General features: G+C 34.1%; 1 protein-coding gene across 20 annotated transcripts in view; it reads left to right on the top strand.

Moving 5' to 3' along the window:
- The window catches only part of DLG1 (discs large MAGUK scaffold protein 1), a 369115-nt gene that overhangs the window by 293409 nt on the left and 55096 nt on the right, over positions 1-20610 (top strand). For all 20 annotated transcript variants that reach the window (XM_037837795.1, XM_037837800.1, XM_037837787.1 and 17 more), the window contains one exon: positions 15092-15194. In XM_037837795.1, coding sequence (XP_037693723.1) covers positions 15092-15194 — 103 coding nt within the window. The remainder of the gene's footprint in view (positions 1-15091; positions 15195-20610) is intronic.

Here is a 20610-nt window from a genome sequence, read left to right as displayed (position 1 = left end):
ATGCTCAAGAAGATCAAGGAAAGTACAGAGAAAGAACTAAAGGATATCAGGAAACAATGAATTAGTAATATGAGAGTCTAAGTAAATTTTAAAGGGAATCAAACAGAACTACTGAAGTTGAAGACCACAATAACTGAAATGAAAAATGCCCAGGCAGGTTTCAAGAGCAGATTAGAGCTGGCAGAAGAATTAAGGAACTTGAAGACAAGGTACTTGAAATGAGTCATTCTGAGGAGCAGAAAGGAAAAATAAATTTAAAAGCAAAAATAGCCTAAGACAGCTGTGGGACACCATCAAGCACACCACTGGGCGCAGTGTTGGAGGAGAGAGAGAGAACAGGGCAGAAGGAATAGTCAAATAATGACAGAGAACTTCCCAAAGTTAGCAGAAGACATGAGTATGCACATCCAAGAAGCTCAGAGAACACCAAATGGGATAAACATGGAGAAAACTATGCCCCATCAGGACAGGAGAGTTCTTAAGAGAAAAGCAATGTGTTACATACAACGGAGTCCAAATAAGATAAATTCTGATTTCTCATCAGCTACCATGGAGACAAGAAGGCAGTGGGTTGAAATACTTAAAGTGTTGAAAGAAGACAACTGCCAGCCAAGAATTTTATATCCGGTGAGACTTACTTTCAGAAATGGGGGAGAGATTGAGACATTCTCAGATAAACAAAAGCTGAGGGAGTTCATCACCACTAAGCTGGTACTACAAACAATGCTAAAAGGAGTTCTTCAGACTGAAAGGAAAGGACATTAGCATATATTTATAATTGTTACATCTTCCTGCTGTAAAGAAATAAAGCGTAAAGAAATAAAGACCTACAGTAAAGGTAACCATTTGGGTAATTATAAATACCACTATTATTGTATTGTATTGTATTGTATTGTATTGTATTGCATTGCATTGCATTGCATTGCATTGCATTGTCTGGTATATAACTTTATTTCTTCCTACGGTTGGTAAAATGCAAATACATAAAAAGTAGTGATAAATTTCTGGTTTTCGACATCAAATTTTCTAAGATATTAGTGATCACAAGTACAAAAATATTGTGGGGGTACAGAGGGGTATAGGAAAACTATATCTGTATGCTATTGAAGTTAAGTTGGCATCCAACCAAATATGATTGTTAAATGTTTAGGATGTCAAATTTTTAATCACATGGTAACCACAAGGAAAATGTGAAAAATATATCCAGATAGAAAAGAGAAGCCACTCAATATGGTACAACACAGAAAAGCAAATAAATATAAAGTAGACTTGAACAGAAGTGAGGGACAATAAAGGTATTAGATTTATATAAAGGCTAAATAGCAAAATGGCAGAAGAAAGTTCTTTATTATCAGTAGCGACTTTAAATGTAAATGGATTAAACTCAGTCAAAAGGCAGGTATTGCCAGAAAGGATTAGAAAGCATGACCCAACTATATGCTGTCTGCAAGAGACTCATCTTAAATTCAAAGATGCAGGTAGGTTGAGGGTGAAAGAATGGAAAAAATACATACCATGGTAATAGTACCCGAAAGAGAACTGGGTGTCTGTACTAATAGTGGATAAAATAGACTTTATGTGAGAAACAGTTATGAGGCACAAAAATGATCATTATATACTGGGAAAGGGGCAATTCAGCAGGAAGATGTAACAATTATAAATATATATATACCTAACAGCAGAGCCCCAAAGTACATGAAGCAATACCAACAAATTTGAAGTGAGAAATTGACCATTCTGCAATAATAGTAGGAGACTTTAACACACCACTCTCAATAATGGATAGAATATCTAGTCAGAAGATCAATATGGAAGTATAGTACTTGAATGATGCACCAAACCAACTAGACCTACCAGACATATATAGAACCCTGCACTCAACCATCACAAAATACATATTCTTCTCTAATGCCCACAGATCATTCTCCAGAATAGACCATATGTTGGGTCACAAAACATCTCAGTAAATACAAGTATTTTGAAATTATGCAGCATATATTGCCTGACCACAATGGAATAAAACTAGAAACCAGTAACAAAGGGAGAACTGGAAAATTCACAAATTCAGGACTTTTATATAGAAAACTATAAAACATTGCTAAAAGAACTTAAAGAAGACCTAAATAAATGGGAGGATATTCCATGTTAATGGGTTGGAAGACTAAATAGTTCTAATAGAACTACCGAAAGCAATTTATAGGTTCATTGCAATCCCAATCAAAATTCCAGTGCCCTTCTCTTCAGAAATATAAAAGCCAATCATCAATTTTATATGGAAAGCTAAGGTGCCCAAGATAGCTAAAGCCATCTTGAAAAAAAAGAGTGAAGTTGGAGAACTCACACTTCCCAATCTTAAACCTTATTACACTGCCATAGAAATCAAAACAGCATGGTACTGGCACAAGGACAGATAAATGGACCAATGGAATAGACTCGAAAGCTCAGAAATCAACCCTCACCTTTATGACCAACTGATTTTTGACAAGATGGCAAAAACCACTCAATTGGGAAAGAATAATCTCTTCAACAAATGTGCTGGGAAAACTGGCTCTCCATTAGCAAAAAAAAAAAGGAGGACCCTATTTCACATTTCATACAAAAATTAACTCAGAGTGGTTTGAAGACCTAAATTATAAGAGCCAAAATTGTCAAACTCCTGGAAGAAAATGGGAGGGAAGCATCTTCAGAGGTTGTGTTAGGCAGTAGTTTCTTAGACTTTACACTCAAAGCAAAAGCAACAAAAGAAAAAATAGATCAGTGGGACCTCATCAAAATGAAAACCTTTTGTGCCTCAAAGGACTTTAATTATGAAAATAAAAAAGCAATTTACTCAATGGGAAAATGTTTGGAAACTACATATCCAATATGTATTTAATAACCAGAATTTGTATATAAAGAAACCCTTCAACTTAATAACAAAAAGTCAAACAACCCATTTAAAAATGGGCAGAGGTCCTCTCCAAAGTAGATACGGAAGTGGCTGGAATGCACATGAAAGGATGCTCAACAATCATTAGCCATCAGAGAATGCAAAACAAAACCACAATGGACTACCATTTCACACCATTAGAATGGCTGCTACTTAAAAAAAAGAGAAATTACAGATGTTGGAGAAGATGTGGAGAAACAGGAACACTCATTCATTGCTGGTGGCAATGAAATGGTGCAGTCACTGTGGAAGATAGTTCGGTGGTTCCTCAGAAAGCTAAGTGTAGAATTACCATATGACCCAGCAATCCCTCGTCTAGGTATATATCCAAAAGAACTGAAAGCAGGGACTCGAGCAGATATTCGCACATCAGTGTTCATTGTGGCATATTCACAGTTGCCCAAAGAGGGAAGAAACCCAAGTGTCCACCAGCTGATGAATGGATAAATAAAATTTGGTATATACATTCAACTGGAATATTATTCAGCATTTAAAAGGAATGAAGTTCTGATACAATGCAAAAACATGGATGAACTTTGAAGACATATGATGTTCAATAAAATAAGACAGATACAAAAGTACAAGTATTGTCTGATCTCATTAGTATGAAATGATTAAAATGAGCAAACTCATAGAGTGAGAATCTAGAATAAGGGTTACCAGGGGCCAGGGTAGAGATAGGGAATGGAGAGTTAAGGCTTAAAATGTACAGGATTCCTATTTGGAATGATGGAAATGTTTTGGTAATGGATGGTGGTGATGTTAGAACAGCATTGTGAATACACTTAACAGCACTGAAATACATATCTGAATATGATTAAAGGGAACATGTTAAATTGTATATATACTAACAGAAAAACAAATTTTTAATCCATGGAACTACACTACATGAACTGTGAACCCTAAGTTAAATCATGGGCTTTAATTAATAGTACAGTTATACAAATGTGCTATCATCAGTTGTGATAAATGTTCCATACCAGTGCAAGGTGTTGGTGATGGGGTGGTATATGGGAATCCTGTATTTTATTCATGATTGTTCTGTAAACCCATTACTTCTCTAATTTAAGAAAAAAAAAGGTCTTTTTTTTTTAAATTAAATTCAGCTTTATTGAGATATATTCATATAACATACAGTTTTTTGTTTAAAAACAAAAATGTTTTAATGGCAAAGAAATACATGACAGTCTTATTGTTTTCATAAGAATTAATATTCTGTTCCCATGGTTTGGTAAATTAAGGCATTTATTCTGGTTCTATCTTTAGGGTCTAGGATTTACACGAGAGAGGGCCAATGGTCTATTGCAGTTCAAACTGAATATTCCCGAACAATATTTACAGAGAAACCTTAAGAACAACTGAGTTGAAAGCTAAGTATAGAACTACCATATGACCTGATAATCCTACTTTTAGGTATATACCCAAAAGAATTGAAAGCAGGGACTTGAGCAGATAGTCACACATCAGCGTTCATAGCACCATTATTCACAGTTGCCAAAAGATGGAAGCAACCCAGGTGTCCATCAGCTGATTAATGGATAAACGAAATGTGGTATATTATTCAGCATTTACAAGGAATGAAGTTCTGATCCACACAACATGCATGAACCCTGAAGACATGTTGAGTTAACAAGCCAGATACAAAAGTACAAATATTGAATGATATCACCAGTATGAAATAATCAGAATAAGCAAACTCATGGAATTAGAATCTAGACTATAGATCACCAGGGACTGGGTAGGGGTAGGCAATGGGGAATAAATGCTTAAAGTGTACAGATTTCTCTTTGGGTTGATTGTAAAGTTTTGGTAGTGGTTGGTGGTAATGGTAGCACAACACTGTGAATGTAATTAATAGCACTGAATTAAATACGTGAATGTGGTTAAAAGAAATTTTAGATCATATATATGTTACTAGGCTGGAAATTGAAAGGGAAAAAGTCAATACAGGAGATAAAATTGATTATTGGAGAATATATGATACACACAAACAAAGGTTAAAGATCAGAAACAGATGGGATAAAAAGCCACACAAAGATGTTATATTTAAACCCAACTATATTAATAATTTTATCACAGTATATACTCAAATTGAAATCCAGATAATACCAGCTATTTTCTTCTAGAAATTTAGTTGTATAATCCATTTCAAGTTAACTTTTCCATAAAGCATCAGGTATGGGCAGAAGTTCTTTCTTTTTTATTGCTTATGGCTCTCCAGTTTTCAAAAGAGTCCAGCACTATTTGTTCAATACATTATTGGAAAGAAAAGGTCATGACCGTATACATGGGGTCCTATTTCTGGACTCTTCATTCAATTCTGTCAATCTGCCTGCTATATAAGAACTATTTTCCTAACCCAAGTTCACTAAAATTTCTTAAAATAGGAGCAAGGTAACAAGTCCATTCAATGAAGGAAGGAAATTCATTTTAACAAGTGGTGCTGGAAAAACTGGGTATCTGTATGGAAAAATGTGAACCACGACCCCGTCTTACTCCAGACATAAAAATTAATTCTGCATGGATCATAGGTCTATGATCTAGAACATAATCCTCCTAGAGGATTCTCTCATAAGAGAATATCTTTGCAACCCTGGGGTAGGCAACGATTTCTTGGATGGGACACATAAAACATTATCCATAACAGCTGATGCTGTTAAGAAACCAAATAGGCAGGTCACATAGTGAGGAAAAATATTGCTAGTATATATATCTTGACAAAAATGTGTACCAGAATATATCATAAGTAGTAATAGAAAGATGAGCAACCCAATCTAAAAATGAGCAAAAGACCTAGAAAACATTTCACAGAAGAAAATGTATGAATGGCCAGTAAGCAACGTGAAAAGGTGATTGAAATTAGTCATTAGGAAAATGCAAATTATAACCGCTTTAAACCTTTGAGCATGAAGGAATTTTGCAGGTGACTGATGTAACTGTTCTACATCTTAATTGTGGTTGTGACCACAGGACATAAGCATTTGTCAAACTCAGAATTATACAGTAAAAAGGTTGAATTTTATTGTAGGTAAATTATGCCTCAGTATAAATAGATATTTTTGATCAGTAATGAAATACCTCATCACTCATTTGAATAGCTAATAGAACTGACAACATTGGTGGTGATGTAGAGCAGTTATAACTCTAGTGGAAGTGTAAATTGTATAACCACCACTACAACTTTTGGGGAAGTTTTTAAGAAGTTAAACACACTCTAACCTTAGCACTCAGATTTAGGCAAGGGAAATGAAAGCATATCCACAAGTACTCTTGAACAAGAATGTTCATAACAGCCTTCTTCATAATAATCCATAACTAGAAATGATCTAAGTTTTCATCAACAGAAAACTAGCTAAAATATATTGTGATAAATTTATATGATAGAATGGGACTCAACAATAAAAAGGAACAAACTACTGGACACAGAACAACATAGATGAATCTCAGAAACATCATGATAAGCAAATGAAACACACAAAAGTACAATTCCATTTATAAGATAATCATAATCAAGCAAAGCTGATATGTGGAAATAGAAGGCAGAAAGTGATTACCAGTGGTTACAATTGACTAGGAAAGGATACATTGGAACTTTCCTGGTTGATGGAATTCTTGTTTTGTGTGGTGGTTTAATGGGTGTAAACAGGTGTCAAAATTCTTCCAACTGAACTCTTGAAATTTTCACATTTTGTTGTTTGTAAATTATATTATAATTAAAAATGAGTTTTTAAAGTAGTTGTAGTATGATATGGACAACTTAGTGGTAAAGAGTAGATTTTTTTTTCTCAAATAAATGGTATTAGACAAATCAGCTAGTTATTTAGGAGAATTAAACTAGCTTAGAGCCTCACTTCACACTCTGTGTCAAAATAAATTTCAGTTGACTTATAATTACATGTGAGAACCTCTAATCAAAAATAGTTGTTTTTTAAATTATCCATGTTAGAACACATTATATGTGTCATTTACACTACTAGAGGATGATAGGCTGGCCAACGCAACCTGGTTTGACTAGGAATTTCCCAAGTTTAGCCTGAAAGTCCCATTTCTGGAAATCTCTTTTAGCCTCAGTTATAAACTGAATGTCCTGGACAGTCCAGGGCAGCTGCTAACCCTCATGTGAGTTGTAGTTAAGTACAGCCTTATCTTTGGCAGTATGCATCGAAAACCTTTAATTTTTAAATTCTTACTAAGCTTTTCTAGGTCATTATCTGAAAGCAATAGGAAAAAAGCCTTGGGAGCAAGAGAAAATATGAGAGAGGATACTTAAAACTAAACAAAACCAAAAGGAAATCCAAAACAGGCATATTTAAGTACCTCATTAGACAGAATTTTGAAATGGGCTTCAAAATTCACTTTATATCAGATTCACCTTTGAGAACTTGTTAAAAGATGCATAGCTGAGTCCCATCCCCAAAATTGTCTGATTATAGTTGGACTTTGGCAGGACCTGAAAATGGACATTTATAGCAAGTCTCCAGTAGATATTAATTCTGGTCCTAGCAACACATTACAAGAACCACTGATCTAAAGACCTCACTGTTATTGATGTCCTTAAATAGCCACATTATTGATAAAAATGTAGGGTATTTTGGAAGGCAATGAAATAAACAATAGGTTTAGTATCTTCCCTTTGAAATATTTAATTTTATTGAAGAAAGAAGCTTTTATAACCAATACTATTAAATATGTGGTACCTAGAGTTAACATTTTAAAATATTAAAATGCACAGTGTGCAACAAAAGATTACAAGACAAAGAAGCAAGAAATGATGGGCCATCCAAAGGAACAAGCTAAAAATCCAGAAAATATCAATGAAGAACAACAGACTTTGGGCATACAGGAAAAAGACTTTAAAAAAAGGTCTTCAGTATGTTTACAGAAATAAAAGAAAACACAGAGAAAGAACCAAAGGATATCAGGAAAACTCTGAATGAACAATAGGAGAATATCAATAAAAAGATAGAAATTTTTAAAAGGAATCAAAACAGAAACACTGAAGTTGAAAAATACAGTAACTGAAATAAAAAAATTCCCTAGAGAGTTTCAAAAGCAGATAGGAGCTTACAGAAGAAAGAATAGTAAACTTGAATAGAAGACATTTGAAATGAGTCAGATTGAAGAGCAGAGAGAGAAAAAAAATTTTAAAGTGATAGCTGAGAGACTAGTGTAACACCATCAAGCATGACAACACATATATATTATAGCAGTCCAAAAAGGAGAAGAGAGAAAGAGACAGAAGGACTATTCAGAGAAATAATGGCAGAATACTTCCCAAATTTAAACAAAAGGTATGAACATGCAAATTCAAGAGGCCCAACGAACCTCAAACAGGAAAAACATGGAGAAATATACCCAGACACATATTAATCACACCATCAAACGTCAAGGACAAGGAGGGAATTCTGAAAGCTGCAAGAGAAAAGCAATATGTTAATGTTTAAGGGAGTCCCAATAAGATTAATTATAAATGTCAGTACCATCGTTTTGTATGTTTTGGTATGTAACTCCACTTCTTACTTCCTACAGGTGCTAAAATGCAAATGCATAAAAAGTAATGATGAGTCTATGGTTTTGGACATGAAATGTACAAACACATAAGTGATAACAAGTACATAAAAAGGTGGGGAGACGGAGGAGTATAGGAATAGTGTATATTATTGCAGTTAAAGTGGTATCAAATCAGATATGATTATTATAGATTGAGGATGTTAAATTTCAGTCCCAGGGTAACTACAAAGAAGATATATGAAAAAATATGTAAGGAAAAAATGAGAAGGGACTCAAAATGGTAAAATACAGAAAAAAAAAAATACAAAATATGAAAATGGGCATTAACTGAAGAATTGAGGGACAAAAAAGGTATAAAACTTACAAAGAGCATGTAACAAGATGGCAGGAAAAAGCCCTGCATTATCAGTAGTGACTTTAAATGTAAATGAATTAAATTCCCCAGTCAAAAGGCAGAAATTGGAGGAATGCAGAAAAAGCATGCCCCAACTATATGCTGTTTACAAGAGATTCACCTTAAAGTCATAGACAGAAGTAGGCTGAAAGTAAAAGGATGGGAAAAAATCTACCATGCAAATAGTAAACCAAAGAGACCTTGGGTAGTTATACTGAAATATCAGATAAAGTAGACTTTATTTCAAAAAATATTACGAGGTACAAAGAAGTTCAGTATATACTAATAAAGGGGTCAGTTCAACAAGAGAATGTAACCATTATAAATATATGTGCACCCAACAGCAGAGCCCCAAAATATATAAATCAAATATTGACAGATTTGAAGGGAGAAATAGATGGCTGTACATTAATAGTAGAATATATCAATACACCACCTTCTATAATGGATAGAACATCTGGACACAAGATCAGTAGAGAAATAGAAAACTTTGAACAATACTCTAAACCAACCAGACCTAACAGATACATATAGATCCCTTCACCCTTCACCCAGCAGCAGCAGAATACATTCTTTAGTGCACATGGACCATTCTTGAGGATAGACCGTATATTAGGTGGCGCAACAAGTCTCAATAAACTAAAAAATACTATAGTTGTACAATGTATCTTCTTTGACCACAATGAAATGCAACTGGAAATCACTAACAAAGGCAGAACTAGAAAATTCACAAATATATGGAAATTAACATATTCTTAACCAGTAGGTCAAAGAAGAAGTCACAAGGGAAATTAGGAAATATTTTGAGACAAATGAAAATGAGATCATAGCATATCAAAATTTATGAAATACAGCAAAGGCAGTGCTGTTAGGGATTTATAGCTTCTAAACCTCAAAACTGTAATATCTTGAAAAAGAAGAACGAACATAACCCAAAGTGAGCAGAAAGAAGGAAATAAGAAAGATTATAGATAAATGAAATAGAGAATCAATAAAACCAAAAGTTGGTTCTTTGGGAAAATGAATAAAATTGACAAACCCTTAGCTAGACTGATGGAGAAAAAAAGAGAGGTCACAAATGACTAAAATCAGAAATGAGCAGCGATACTACCTACCCCACTGAAACAAAAAGGACTATAAGAAGATTCTATGAACAAATGTATCCTAACAAATTAGATAACCTAGGTGAAATAGACTGATTCCTAGGAACACACAAGTATGTACACTGACTCAGTAAGAAACGGAAGATCTCAACAAGACAATAACGAGTAAAGAGATCAAATTATTAATCAAAAAATTCCCTATAAAGCCTGGGATTGGATGGCTTCACAGGGGAATTTTACAAAACATTCCAAGAATTACCACTAATCCTGCTCAAAGTCTTCCAAAAATTGAGGCGCAGGGAGCATTTCCTACTTCATTCTACGAAGCCAAAATCACCTACATAGCAAAACCAGTTAAAGATACCAGAAGAAAACTACAGACCAATATCCCTTATGAATATAAATGCAAACCGCCCCCCCCAATACTAGCACATTTAAAAAATTATACACCATGATCAAGTGGCATTTATCCCAAGTATGAAAGGGTGGTTCAACATAGGCAAATCAATTAATGTAATAAATTGATTGTTACCACATTAACAGAATGAGGGGAAAAAACCACATAATCATCTCAGTTGATGCAGAAAAAGTATTTGACAAAATCCAGTACCCTATCTTGATACAAACATTGCAGAAAACTAGCAACAGAAGGAAATTTCCTCAGCATGATAAACGGCATACATATAATCCCACAGCTAACGTCCTACTTAATGGTGAAAGACTGACATCAGGAAAAAGACAAGGATGCCCTCCAACACCGCTCTTCGTGGAAATTGTGCTGGAATGTCTAGAGACAGCAGTTAGGCAAGAAAAATAAAAATGCATCCAAATTGGAAAGGAAGAAGTAAAATTTTCTCTGTTTGCAGATGACATGATTCTATATATACAGACAGTTTTGACAAATCCACTTCAAAGCCCATAGAGCCAATAAATGTATTCAGCAAAGTGGCAGGGAACACTTTGAACACCCAAAATCAGTAGTGTTTCTGTACACTAATAGTGAACAATTATTAGAAGAAATGAGGAAAAAGATAATCCATTTACAACAGCAAGTAAAAGAATCAAATGTCTAGGAATAAATCTAAAAAAGGTTGTAAAGGACTTGTACACAGAAAATAAGACATAGCTAAAAGTAATTGAAGAAGACCTAAATAGATGGAAGGACTTCCCATGTTCATGAACTGGAATACTAAATATTGCTAAGATATCAGTTCTACCCAAAGCAATTTACATATTAATGCAGTTCCAATGAGAATTCCAGCAATCTTCTTTGCACAAATGGGAAAGCAATCATCACATTTTGGGAAGGAGGGTAAGGGTCCTCGAATAGCCAAAGCCATCTTGAAAAATAAAGATGACACCTGTATTACACAACCACAGTAATCATAACAGAATGGTACCAGCACAAGAACAGACATGTAGATCAATGGAATCAAATTGAAAGTTAAAAAATCAACCCTCACGTTTATGGCCAAATGATTTTTGATAGGTGGCAAAGGCCATTCAATTAGGAAAGTCATGAACAAATGGTGCATGCATGGAAAACTGGATCACATTACTACTTCACACCATATACAAAAGTCAACTCAAAATGGATCAAAGACCTAAATATAAGAGCCAAAGCGATAAAACTCCTAGAAGAAAACATAGGGAAGCAACTTCAGGACCTTGTATTGGGCACTGGTTCCTTACACTTCTTTTGTTAAAGAAAAAATAGATAAATGGTACCTCATCAAAATTATAAAAACATTTGTGCCTCAAAGGACTTTATCATGAAAGTAAAACTTGTTAATAGCCTACCAATGGGAGAAAATAGAAACCATATATTTAGTAAGGATTTAATATCCAGGACATATAATGAAATCCTTCAGCTCAACAACAGAAAGACAATCTAATTTAAAAATGGGCAAAAGACTTGAATAGAATTTCTCCAAAGAATATATACAAATGGCCAGAATACGTATGAAAAGATATTCAACATCATTAGCCATTAGGGAGATGCAAATCAAAACCACTGTGAGATACCATTTCACACCCACTAGAAAGTCTACTATTCAAAGAAACAGTTCATATGTTGGAGAGGTTGTATGGAAATAGGACCACTCATTCATATCTGCTGGGAATGTAAAGTGGTGCAGCTGCTGTGGAAAAGAGTTTGGCAGTTCCTCAGAAAGTTGGGTGTATAGAATTAGCCTAAGACCTGGCAATCCCACCTCTAGATATAAACCCAAAAGAATTGAAAGTAGGGGACTCGATCAGATATTTGCACACCAATTTTCATAGTGGTATATTGCCAAAAGATGGGTGGCTGATGGACAATGAAAGGGTAAACAATATGTGGTATATACATACATGTAATATTATATAACAGTAAGAAGAAATGAAATTCTGATACATGTGACAACGTAAATGAACCTTGCAGACATCATGTTGAGTAAAATAAGCCAGACACAAAAGTGCAAATATTTTATGATCTCACTGATATGAAGTAATTAGAATGAGCAAACTCATGGAGTTAGAATCTAGAATATGGGGTTACCAGGGGACATGGTGGGGTTGGGAAAAGAAAATTAAGTCATAAAATGCAGAATTTCTATTTGAGACAATGGAAAATTATGGTAATGGATAGTGTTAATTGTAGCACAACATTGTGAACTTAATTAACGGCACTGAATTATAAATTTGAATGTAGTTAAGAGGGGAAATTTAAAGTTGTATATGTTACCAGAACAAAAATTTTTAAAAAAATTAATCAATGGAGCTGCACAACACAAACAGTGAAGCTTAAGGTAAATCAGAATATAAATAATAGTACAATTATAAAAATGTGCTTTCATCAGTTGTAACAAATGTACCACATCAATGCAGGGTGTTAATAATAGGGTAGTATATGGGAATCCTGTATTTTATGAAAGATTGTTCCTTGTGAACCCACAACTTCTCTAATAAACAAAAAAAAACCCACCCAATACCACCTCACACCCACAAAAATGGCTATCATCAAAACGTTGAACAAGTGTTGACAAGGATGTGGAGAAATTGGAATCCTGATACATTTCGGGGGGAATGTAAAATGGTGCCACCACTTGTGAAAACAGTTTCTTTGTTCCTCAAAATGTTAATGTGGAGTTACCATATGATCCAGCAATTCCACTCCTATGAATATATCCAAGAGAATTATTTTTAATCCACAAAAATTGTACATGAATGTTCATTTCAGCTTTTTATCAACTAATGAATAGATTAACAAAATCTGGTGTATTCATATAATGGTACATTATTCAGCCATAATAAAGAATGCTACAAGGGTGAACCTTGAAAACATTCTAAGTGAAGAAGCCAGACACCATGGGCCACATATTTATTGCATGATTCCATTTATATTTACTTCCAGAATAGCAAATCCATAAGATCAGAAAGTAGATTAGAGGTTGCCAGGGCTAAAGGGAACAGGAAAGTAAGTGTGACTCCTAATGGGCTTGGATTTCTTTTTGGAGTGACAAAAAAAATTTTTGAAATTAGATAGCAGTAGTGTTTACACAGCCTTGTGAATATAACATCAACCACTGAATTGTTCCCTTTAAAATGGTAAATTTTATGATATGTGAATTATATCTCAATTTTTTAAAATGTTGGCTTTAAAAAAGTGATCCTATGGCTATATATACTCTTGCATAAGGAGATTATCCTTGATAATACACCTTCTGTTAAAATTTTCAGTGATATTTTAGAAAAATCTGTAAGTTGTACTCTTTTTCAACAAAATTATGCTGTTTTGAGTTTATAGGTTGTATTATAATTTTATAGTAGAATTTGATGCATGGGAATAATTCATTAAAATTTTTAAGCTAATCTGTGGTCTGTAAAATTTTATCTTCCTTTTTATTTCTTCTCTGATTCATTCTCCTGGGTATTATGAGAATTTTCTTTATGATCAAGGTAGTACTTTATATACATTGTGTTGAATTTTTTATTGTCATCTTCTGCTAGAGATACTTTCTCATAACCACATTCTTATATTTTATTTGATTAGGGTTTTTAGAACTTGGATTTCATTCAAGAAAGTGTGTTTCCATTTAGTTGTATAACAATATCCTTTATAGATAATCTGAAACATCAGGTCTTTACATGGTTAAAATTTACTTTTATGCAAATTTTATGGTCCTAGGAATATCTGGGCTCATCCTCAATTTTTTCGAAATACATATGCAATGTTTAACAGGTTTTAGATTAGTTTTGACAAAACAGGCCTTAACATAGTATTTCCATGATAGTTCCTTTTCCTTTCCAAAAATACTCAGTGAGGTTCCTGAACATTGCTGTATCTTATTCATTGTCCCATCTTTCTAAAAAAAGAAAGATCTTAAATATTTAAAGTTTATTACATTCAAGTGTAATGCTCCCCCAAATGCCCTGTTTAGTTTGTCTTATAATGAAAAAAAGGAATAATTCTTTTTAAGGTAATTTACCTTGCCATATATACTAGGAATTGGCAGCCTGTCACAAGAGTCAAATTTTTTATTCTTGTAGAGTGGGATTGATCACCTCAGTAATTATTTCACCAAAGGAAGTACCCTTTATTTTTTTAAAAAAGTCTCCTTGTCCATTTAATTAACATTTCTTCTGTTAAAATGTTAGTCCTTGAAATCTGAGCTATTTTAATACTTTTAAGTAATTGGTTTTCTTGTTAAACTAAAAGAATTGGAACTTGATTTTGGGAAAGGAAAGAAGATAACTGGGACTGAAATGAGCAGTAAGGATGAGAAAGGATACTACAAATAAAATGAATTTCCTTCCCATTGCTTGAATTACTAGTGAAATGTAATTATGACACTTGTTGATCTTGTAGGTTACCAAATGAAGGTACTTGTCTCAGGAAGTTGATAGCCAACCTTCTGGACAACCTAGGGGGAAACATTTTGGTTTTGCTTACTTAACATTCAACAAAGTATTTTTGTGAATAAAGTTGCTTTGAATTATAGTAAATTTTTGTTTTACTTATTTTTAGTAAATCCTTAAAAGAAAATATTTTAGTGATAAAGTAATTGCAGCAAAACATTTTTAACATTTAACACTCACTCAAAGAATTTGCTATTGTTATTTGAAATAATTATGATTATTTTCTCTCAAATTAAGATTTAGTTTGATTTACAGGTAAATAGTGTTGACCTCAGAGCTGCCAGTCATGAGCAGGCAGCAGCCGCGTTGAAAAATGCTGGCCAAGCTGTCACAATTGTTGCACAGTATCGACCGGAAGGTAATAAAATTCTTGCTATTTATGATTACTGTTCATTTTAGTTTTTAAAAGTCTTCCTCTTAAACAAATGTCTAATTTTCCAAACTTAACTTTTTTCTTTTTTAATGTTGTGTTCTGATTTGTTACTCTAGTATTTGTTTAGTCTGAATTTAACTATCCAGGTAGAAAGTATCTCTGAAAAAGATACAGTAACTAGCCTCAACCAACTCTTGTTTTGACCATTGCACCATTATTTGGATTAATTTTCAGGTGTTAATTTTTTAAAAGATCTGCCTTTAAACCAACATGTTAAAGCCATAAGCAAAGATTGCCAAAGAAAGTTGTCATCAAAATTTTCATAACGTTGAACTAGTTTGTATTATTATTAATATCAAGTCTTAAGATACATTTTGTATAGCCATTATTACTATTTAAAATAAAGAGAAGAATGCAAGCTTTGGATGCAGTGTGTTTCTAGGTAGTGAAGTATCATGGATGTGACCTTACTAAGTTCCTAGGGGAAGAAGATGATGGTATTGGAAAATTTGCGGTCATGCCATATTAAGCATTTATAAAACTAGCATGCATCAACAAAACTGCCTCTCCAGTAAAACCTCAGTAGGATTTATAAAGTTTAAACACCCAAGCAAACATGTAGCATACTGGTTAATTTTTATTTAAACAAGATGATAAAGGAAAGAATGATACAACTAAAGGAGCCAAGTGAAAAATTCTGTAATTTAGCAATCATATTTATTATTCTTTTCTTAGAGTGGAGTTTATTTTTGCAATAAAACCTAATACATTTTTAGTAGCATATTGGACGTTGCCTGATGTTTTGTAATATGTACTGGGTTCCATTTCTCAGGTAAAACTCAGACTTCTCGTCACAGTAACCTGAACAAGAGTAAATTCATTTATATGGAGGTAATTTCCAAATGAATTCCCATTAACCAAACAATTAGGATGAAAATGCCCATGAAATCAACATGCCAATTTATTAATTTTGTGAGAAGTAAAGCTGCTTTTTATCTTCTAGCCAATACCCTTCCCACCCTGTAGGTATACTATACAGGAATCTGAGTTAAAATCACAGGTTGCTTAGTATTATAAAGAGCCTTTCATGTTTATGTATATAAATATATATGTATATAAGGAATATAGGCTAGTTATGATTAAAGGTGAGTAACTCAGTATCTGCTCCCTGCCTACCCCAAAGCACGCACACACACACACACACACACACACACAAAGGAAAATAAAACATACACACACACACCCTTAAAACTCATACCTTATATTAAGTAAAAGGAAGAAGACAGATATGATACCTGGACAGCATAATATAGGTAAAGGCTGGTTAAGCAGCTGAGATCCAGCTAAAGCCACATGGAAAGAAAGGAAGAGAAAAAGCACAGAATGTGCAGAATACTCAGTGGTGGCAGAACTTCAGACTGTGACCATAGATAGGTCCAGCAAAATGCAACTCATCCATTAAGAAATATTTTGAAAGTAACTGATCCAGCATTAATATGAAGATATTAATAAAAATAGATGGAAAAAGCGGCAAAGCTTAGCAACAGATAATAGTTACACACACATACACACACCAGAAACATTGGCACAAATTGAATGAAAATTTGACCTTAATGTTTTACCAATTTAAGCAATCACTTCTTTGAAAGAAGACCACAAAGTAGAAATGTAAGAAGTATAAGAAATTTTCTTAGCTCTCCATTATCTGAAATGTTTAATTTATGAAACTTTATTTCAACTGCTTTGTAGAAACTTACTTATTTCTTAGGATAGAGTAGTTTTCTCCCTCATATAAAAAGTAATTTATTCTGCCCGCATCCTCCACCAAAAAAAACAAAACAAAAAAAAACAAAAAAAAAAGTAATGTGTTCTTTTTACAGAAAGTTCTTTTTTTAATTAAATCTAGCCTGGAAGACAAGCATAAAATAAATGCCACTTCAAAGCTTTGTATGTGTGATAAATACTAGCAAAGCAAGGGAAAAAAAAAAAAGGAAGGAAGGAATTTTTAGGGAAGAGCCTGAAGCAAATTAGTGGTAAAGAAATAAAGGAAAAAAAGAATAAACGGCATGTATCCAGAAACAAGAATAAAAGCAAAGGGGAAAAAGAGCCTTGGTGACAGAGCAACCAAGTGATGGAAAAACCCAAAACAACTGGAAAAATGAAGATTTCCCGTTTTAATGCTTGCATATCAGGTTTGATTAGAATTCCCTGTCCACTCAAAAGACCATCCAAGTTGATGGAGTGCAGATATTACAAAGGGCAAACATAAATAGTACATTATACCAGTCACGAGGTTTCAGAGGAACTTCTGAAATATTAATACAAACCATGGACATGCCAGCCAAATACTATCTTTTTTTCTTCCTATGAATTTTGGTCAAGTACTATTCATCCTCATACTAGTTGCCTCAGAAAACAAAATAAATGATACTTCTAAAAAGAAAATGTTCTGTAATTTCACTTCTATGTGATGGATGGAGAATAGCACATGTTTCTTTTTTTAAAAAAAAGAAATAAAATTTTGTCTTAAGAAAGAGGAAACAAATACTAATGGAAATAGAAAAAAGTATAATCTGAATAGTTGATTCTTAGCAACTAAGAAAAAAAGGAGGGGACTATTTTTAGGTATAGGTATTAAAATAAGAACATACATGTAAAGAAAAATCAAAATTAAAAATCAGAAATCAAACCATGTTTTTCTGTTGTGTGCAAATGACTCCCCAGAATATCCTGGTTATTTCTTTGATAAAAAAGTATGTCTAACTGTTTTTAGGTTCTAAAGAATTGGGGTAGCTGGTGGTGAATACCTGAAACTATCAAACTACAACCCAGAACCCATGAATCTCGAAGACAGTTGTATAAAAATGTAGCTTATGAGGGGTGACAATGGGATTGGGAAAGCCATAAGGACCACACTCCACTTTGTCTAGTTTATGGATGGATGAGTAGAAAAATAGGGGAAGGAAACAAACAGACAAAGGTTCCCAGTGTTCTTTTTTACTTCAATTGCTCTTTTTCACTCTAATTATTATTTTTGTTATTTTTGTGTGTGTGCTAATGAAGGTGTCAGGGATTGATTTAGGTGATGAATGTACAACTATGCAATGATACTGTAAACAATTGAAAGTACGATTTGTTTTGTATGACTGCGTCGTATGTGAATATATCTCAATGAAATGAAGATAAAAAAAAAAATTAAGGAGGAATTAAGACATTCCCAGATGAACAAAAGCTGAGGGACTGCATCACCACAAGACGAACCCTACAGGAAATGCTGAAGAGAAAAAAAAAAGAAGTATGTCTAGTAGTTTGTTTGAATACTGATCATCCTTTGTCTTTTTCAAAATCAAAAACGGCTTTTAAAATTTCCAACGTAGGAATAAGACTATGACCTAGCAATTCCTGATACAGTTTCCAAGTTGTGTTTACATCTGATGAAGGAGGGCTCCCTGGATGCAGTCATCATAGTTTCGTTTGGAAGAAATTATGACTTGTTTGATACCTTCTGACAGCTCTGAGGCCTCTCTCTCCACCTGTCTGAGAGGATTAATCCAACTAACCCCAAGATTCTAAATGCCTGTTTTGGGCTTTCATGATTTCATAAACATTAATAACTTCTGCTGTCTGCTTATGAAAGACAAAGATACAAATATCTGGCCATTAAGTCATAGTCTATAATGCCATTGTTTTTTTGCAGCTACCCATGCCAGCAGATATTTGGCCACATCTATAGAGCTGTGAAAGTGAACCAGGAGTGAGCTGATCCAATTTTCAAAATTCTCTTTTCCTTTGAATTCTTCTTTAAGTTTATCTCACTTCTCTGAATTCAAAGGTTTTGTTGGGAGTTGAATAATGTTCCTTGGAGGTGGCAAGGCCTGATCTTTACACTGAGGATTCATCTGTGATCTCTTCTTAGCTATTCCCGCTGCAAAAAGATGAGGAGAATCACAAGAAACTTGCTTATAACTGTCCTCATATCTTTTCCTAAGGTATTTGGCCTTGGCAATCAGCAGATTCATTGCTTTGATATTTTTTCAAGATACTGTTGTAAAAGAAAACCGCCTCTGTTGGTTCCTGTTGCCATAGTAGTCAGTAAGAAGACATGAGACTGTCCTAGGCCTAGCCCAAGCTACGGGATGCTCTTCCAAACCTTAAGAAAGCTTCAGAAACCAGACAAAGCCATTATGCAGTAAAGCCAACACCAGATAGTGAGAGATGTATAATACGCCTCTCCATCTAAACCAAAACTAGGGGAGTTGGGAGTGAGGTGTGAAGAATGAAAGAGCAACTTTTCAAAAGAAGGTTTCTACTTTGTCCTTTAAAGACAAATCTAGTTTCTGCTTTTGGGGCTAAAAATTGCAACAAAGGCAAGTGAGTTCTCTTCAATATAAAACGACCTGGGAATATCTAAACTAGGTGGTAAACTCCAGAGCCAGGGAACAGAGCAAGAATCCCTGCTCTTGGATCGAGGATCCTCTGGTGGCTGTTAAATTCAGACCATGAACAACATCCCTGTGCACCATGCTAATTTCAGCCCATGGGTAAAAGACCCAACTGGGACACAGGCATTCCGCTGACCCTGGCAGTGAGAAAACAGCAAGTTTGAAGCTTTTGGTGGCATAAGAGTAGATTGACTGCTGAAAACTTTATACTAGATTCAGGGGTTCTTTATGGTCTCCAGGTATCCACAATGACCAATGAAAAGAAATAGCAGAAAAAACATAGCGAAGGAAGAAAGCACTTTCCCATGCTGAAAATGCCAACGGACTCGAGTCACGTGGGACCCAAGAGCCAAGGAAGCAAGGCAAAGAAATAAACACACAGATATCCTTATCTTGGGCCTTTAAAATAGGTCTTCGTGAGGTTGGGACGCCTCCTTAAGGAGGATCATTTTCCATCTCTTTCACATCTGCTTTCTGCCCTATTAGCATGATCCTCCTATCTACAGAAAGTTTTAAAATTTCTAAAATGTAGAATCTTTTAAGTCACTAGGACTTCTGTTAATTAAATTAGCAAAACCACTGAAATAACTAACGTTACATGAAATATAATGAACATCTTGTTAAAAGCATCGTAAAGCTGTTAAGGCAGTAAGGAATTATCAAACAAAAAGTGAGGGGTACTGGGAACTCAGAGAGCTAAGGGACCACAGAAGTCACTTTTGTTCTAAGAGCAGTAGCACACTGACTTGCAAGAGCCGATTGTTAAATTTTCAGGAATTTTGTGAACTAGTTGTTAAATACAGCCATTATGAAAAATTAAATTATAAATGTTAAATTACATTTAGAAGATTAAAATATTAAAGACAAATATTTAAAACTCATCACTTCCTTATTATTTTCTAGGGTAACTGCTAAAATACTAGAAACATAGAATAATTGGGACAAATAGGGAATACCAA

This window comes from Choloepus didactylus, chromosome 1 (assembly GCF_015220235.1).
Source record: "Choloepus didactylus isolate mChoDid1 chromosome 1, mChoDid1.pri, whole genome shotgun sequence".
NCBI classification, from domain to species: Eukaryota; Metazoa; Chordata; class Mammalia; order Pilosa; family Megalonychidae; genus Choloepus; species Choloepus didactylus.
Note: the sequence above shows the minus strand (reverse complement) of the source record. Positions and strands in the feature narration are given on the sequence as shown.